The sequence below is a fragment of the Cebus imitator genome, unplaced genomic scaffold (assembly GCF_001604975.1).
Source record: "Cebus imitator isolate Cc_AM_T3 unplaced genomic scaffold, Cebus_imitator-1.0 Scaffold2, whole genome shotgun sequence".
In the NCBI taxonomy this organism is placed as follows: domain Eukaryota; kingdom Metazoa; phylum Chordata; class Mammalia; order Primates; family Cebidae; genus Cebus; species Cebus imitator.
In genome coordinates, this window is record NW_016107317.1 from 288,467 (window position 1) to 293,773 (window position 5,307).

The 5,307-nt window shown below is 47.1% G+C and overlaps 1 protein-coding gene across 3 annotated transcripts in view; it reads right to left on the minus strand.

Annotated features, from left to right (window-relative positions):
• LRP6 (LDL receptor related protein 6) overlaps positions 1 to 3,880 on the minus strand; it is a 148,502-nt gene extending 144,622 nt beyond the window's left edge. The window contains exon 1 of one of the 3 annotated variants that reach the window (XM_017527846.2): positions 3,510 to 3,879. In XM_017527846.2, coding sequence (XP_017383335.1) covers positions 3,510 to 3,564 — 55 coding nt within the window. In that variant the 5' untranslated portion in view covers positions 3,565 to 3,879. Of the gene's footprint in view, positions 1 to 3,509 lie in introns of all 3 variants that reach the window. The other 2 variants (XM_017527840.2, XM_017527856.2) reach the window with 2 other exon arrangements.
• Between the last annotated feature and the right edge of the window lie 1,427 nt (positions 3,881 to 5,307).

Here is a 5,307-nt window from a genome sequence, read left to right on the forward strand (position 1 = left end):
AAAAAAAAAAAAAAAAAAAAAAAGCTAAGAAATAGTATTTCACAGATTATATGAACCAATGGTATTCCAAAACCTGTATTCTTATCAAAAATACTTTCTGTAGAAAACCAGGTATTATTTTTTCTAATCAGTACCTGACAGAACTAAGAGAATGGTAAGGATGGCAACCTAAACTGTAAGGCTCATCAGATTATGGACCATGTTTGTTTTACTCACCACCAGTACCAGAAGCTGATATACAGATGGTATTCCATACATATTTGTTAAAAGAATGAATAACTCCCTGCCCCATCTTTACTTATCTTTATTAAGTTACAATATCTCTGAATCTTGAGTTTCCCCACTTACAAATGAAGTGGTGAGACTCAAATGATCAAGATCCCTTTCATTTTTAAGAATGTGTGAATCTGCACCTGTAATCCCAGAACTTTGGGAGGCAGAGGTGGGAGGATCGCTTGAGCCCAGGAGTTCAAGACCATCCTGGGCAACATAGTGAGACCCTGGCTCTATAAAAATTTAAAAATTAGCCGGATGTTATGTCACACAACTGTGGTCCCAGCTACTTGGGAAGCTGAGGTGGGAGGATCATCTGAGCCCAGGAGGTCCAGGCTGCAGTGAGCAATGATCATGCCACTGCACTCCAGCCTAGGCAACACAGCAAGACCCTACCAAAATAAAAAAAGAGTTTATGAATCTGGCCAAGCATGGTGGCTCACACCTGTAATCCCAGCATTTTGAGAGGATCACTTGAGGCCAGGAGTTGGAGACCAGCCTGGCCAAATATTAAGACACCCTCACATCACCCCCATACCTACAAAAACTTTTGGACATAATGGCAGGTGCCTATAGTTCAGAGCTTTGGGAGGATGAAGCAGGAGGATCACTTAAGCACAAGACTTTTGAGACTGCAATGAACTGTGATCACGCCACTGCATCCCAGCCTGAGTGAAGCAAAACCTTGTCTCTAAAAAAAAAAAAAAAGTGTGAATGTTATACAAATTAAATCTCAAATCCTGAAAGCATTTGAAGATATGTCCCTGAACAAGCAAATATTATAACAAAATTAACATTAGCAAGGTACTATATCTCTCATTTAAAATACCCAGTAATCCTATAAACTAGTCAAGTATCATTATCGACATTTTACCAGTAAAGAAACTGAGACCTAGAGAAGTGGACTAGACCAGAACCACAAAGTTATGAAGTTGTGACACTTGAGCTTTAAATCCAAGATTTTAGTGTTGAAATTCCCAAATCTTTCCTTTATATCTCGTCATGTGATGACAGAGATAAGGAGGAAGCACTAACAGTATTCCCTGGCTTTCAGCTATTGATTCAGCAGGGCTACGGGACAGACGGTCTCCCCCAAGCTCTCAGATACCCCATATCACACCAACCCAATGTCAAAGATCCAATTATTTGTGGGGAAAAAAATGATCTAAATGCAACAAATCAATCAGATTTTTCTCTTTAGAGCCCAAGGCTGACTAAACATCATTACTATAACAGAGGATGACATTCTCAAAAATGAATTCTAAGTTATAAACAAAAATCCTCTACATCAAAAGACAGTTTTACTTCAAATTATATGTAGTCACAGCTAAGAACAGTACTGTTACATATTAACAGACCACCTTACACCATTATTTTGCCACATTTAAAACGGGAGCTCCACTTCTGAAAACTCTGCTAAAAGAAGTAAGACAATGTCAACTATTACCTCTTCCAGGTCTCGTTACATAATGCCATATTTCAAAACATATCACTACAAGTGCAACCTATCTGAATTCCAGTAACGAACAAACCCAGCTTCTGGTCTCAAAGCTGGTGTTAAAACAAACAAACAGCATTTACATTACACACTTCTCCAAGAAATACAACCAGGCAATCAGAAACATCCCAAGTTGTAAGTTTCCCCACGACTCTAACCAATCAGCTGGTTCTCATATTTGTCAACCCTATTAACCTTGTGTCTTAAAATATATACATATTCTTATGTCAAATGTAGTTGTTTCTAACAGCTATGGCAAAACCCCTTTCAATAGAGAGTATAACATAATAAAATAAGTATATACTTATTAAGCCTCTCCAGTACATAACACTCCATTGAATTTTCTCCCACAAAAATCTAATGAGCACTACCTTTTCTGGGGTTTACATGTGGGGAAAGTTTCTAACATGCTTAGAGTATCAAGTATAGTATAACATGCAAACACAATGCTGCACTACTACAGAGTAACTGAAGAACATATTTCTCCTCCTCAAAAAAAGAAGTCAATTATTCTCATCCAAAATACATGCACACAGTACACACAAAAATATACACCTGTCATACATTATTAGTTACTATTAGTTAGTCTGTTTTGGAGAACTTAACAGAAGTTTAGCTTGTTAATACCTAAAAATCTCCAGACCAGCGGTCCCACGCCTGAAAATAACTTATCATGAATGCCAGTGAGAATTTTAACAAACCAAAACTACAAGCCACTGCATGAAGCAGTACTTAAATTCCTCTGCTGGTAAGTGCTCCACAGCATCACAGCCATCTCAAGTTCAACACTAAGTAGTTTGAGAAGAGCTGACGACGGGTCAGTCAAAAATCTTTGCGAACTGTCACAAAACAAAAGTCACAGAGCATGTGCCAGCTTTGCAGCCAATTCAAAACATCCTAGTACCATCGAATTCAGGCGATTCCCAGAGCAAATTATCCAGGATAGCCTATGCAATTTACCGAAATGCCAAGGAGTCCCCAGGAGTGTAGAACAAATGATCATTTTGGTCCCAGGACCGGCTCCTCTTCACACGAGGATGAATTTCCTACTTAGTGCCAACTGTACACTTGCATACTCCGAAAATAGGGGCAAGCTGTGAATACCAGAGGTTACAAGGGCAGTGTTTCTATTTTATTATGGGCTGAAGCTCAGAAGGTTCCCAATGCTGAAACGCTCGACCTATAACCCAAAAGTCACTTTCCAACTGCGCTCTCTCCCAGGATCATTATATTCCAAACGGAAGCCAATTATTACCTGTAACAAGGCCTGGAAAAAACAGAGGACTTTAAAAGTTCACCTAAGAAACACCGAAATGGGGTGGGGGGTGGTGGATGGGGGGAGGACTTCGAGGGAGAAGGCCAACCTTAAAGCATCTCGGACTCAAAACATTTTAAAAGCCAAAATACGTACAAAGACCCCAGGCAGAGAGAGGCACACAGACACTCAGTCATCCCAACAGAATGGGGTGCCAGGGGTTCCGTAAGACCAGCCGTCGGGATCGAGGCTCCGATGTGTCCCGGGAAGGTCTGGGAAGCCAGGCCAGGTCCGCATTGTGGCCGGGCGGTGCGCGCAGCCCCTGCTCCCGGGCCCCTTTCTCTCCCCCTCCCCACGACCAGGCCTCTCCCGGCTCCTCTCCCCTTCTCCCTCCCTCTGTCCCTCCCCTCCCCCCAAGACACACAAAACAAGGCCACCTCCCTCCGAACCCCACCAACTTTCCAGTGCCCCCACACTTCCCACCTCTCAGGAGCACACAGAAGCTGCAGGCCAGGAGGCTCCTCAGGACGGCCCCCATCTTCCCTTCTCGCGTTCTCTTCTCTCACCGGCGAGGGGCGGCAAGAAGACGGGGAGGCAAGGAGCCGGGGCGGCCGCCGCAGCGGCAGGGCTGCACTCTCATGCTTCCCAGCTTCCCAGGCAGAGAAGAAAGAAAAGGGCACGTCCAGGCTCCGCGCGCGCCGCCGCCGCCGCCGCCGCCCTCTCTACCGCGTCGCTCAGCCCCAGGCTCGCGCGACGCCAGCGTCTGCTTCCATCCCGCCGCCTCCTCCCCCGGCGCCCCGCTTCCCTCGCGCAGCTCCTCATTCAGCCTCTGACTCGCGCAGCGGCGCAGGGATACGTTCGGCGCAGCCTCCTAGGGTCGGAGCAAAGACGTGTCCCTGCGCACGGCGAGCCCCCTCCCCCGGCGCTGCCTCTTGCGCGGCTGGGGAAAGGAGTCGGCAACCGCACGCTCGGCCTCTGCGTAAGACCCCGGGAGAGGTGTTGGGCTAGCAGAGGCGAGCTGGCGAGAGAAGGCCTCCTCCCGGCGGCGCATTCCAGCGGGATTCTTTCCCGGAGCGACCGCTTCGGCCCTCCCCGCGGAGGGCGTGAGGCTGTACCGAACAACATTGGAGCCGGCGTGGTCGGGACTACTTTCTGCGGCTCGGCCAGGCAGCCGTCTGCCCCAGTCTTTGTGCGGCCGCCACTGGCAGGGTCAGGTCGGGCTCCGGGTCCGGGCCCCCAGCCACCTGGGACGGCCCAGCAGCGGTGCACGCAAGGGGAGCCACAGCGGATCCCGTTGCGGCGAGATCAGCTCCGTCTTCGGGGTTGGAAACCGGTTTCAGCATCCTTTTTTTGAGGGGTGGAGGAGCGTTCTTAAACGCTGGTTACACTGGCTTTCAACGTGGATCTGGTGAAGGATGTTAAAACGCCAATTCAAAACTGAGATTGTTATTTCTCTCCTGCCTTCCCAGAAGTACAAACTGCCCCCAGAATTAAGCCCGACCAACACTAAAGATTTCTAAACTGACAAAATTTCAAGATATATGCGTCAAAACCTAAGACAGAAGAAAGGGACAATTGGACAAAACTAAGATTTCGTAAGTTGCATATAATAACGAATGTTTGGCATGCTTTGATGATCAATTATCAGCTTGAGAAGGAAAGGATTCCCCAGAATCTCAGACGGTACACAGCCTCTGCGGCTCCCAATGCACTGGGCATTCAGGAGTAATGGCCCAGACGCCTCCTGAAATCACCTGCCAGGCGTCAGTCTGGGCAGAGGCGCTCCAAGAGTTAACCCTAATGGCGCCATCAGATGCATCCTGCCCAGCTGACACACGCCCTTACCTGGAGGCAGATGGGCAAGAAAGTGGAGCTGCTACCACAGTTACTGAAATACCCTAGCTTGACTGTAATAAATACATTTTAAACAATCCTGCTAACTCCATTTTGCCCACCCTGAGCTATGTTGCCCACCCTGAGCTATGTAGGGCATTCTGTTCTGAAAGCTTGTGGTCTGAGGCGCCTGGCATCTTTGTAACCAATTTTCTGAGAAACAGGGTCCACTGGCCTATGCATCCTGTACTTGCAACCGTGCAACTGCTACCCTATATCCTGAATAAAAAAACAACTTTAAGTAGAAATTTTTTGTTAGGCACCCCCCTTCCCCCTAACCTGCTCCTTCTGCTTCTCTAATAATCTGCTTACCACCCCCTGACCCTAAACTGGTATAAAAATGTTGACCGCCCTTTATTCGTGGCAGAGAGGTTTGAGCTCCAGCTGA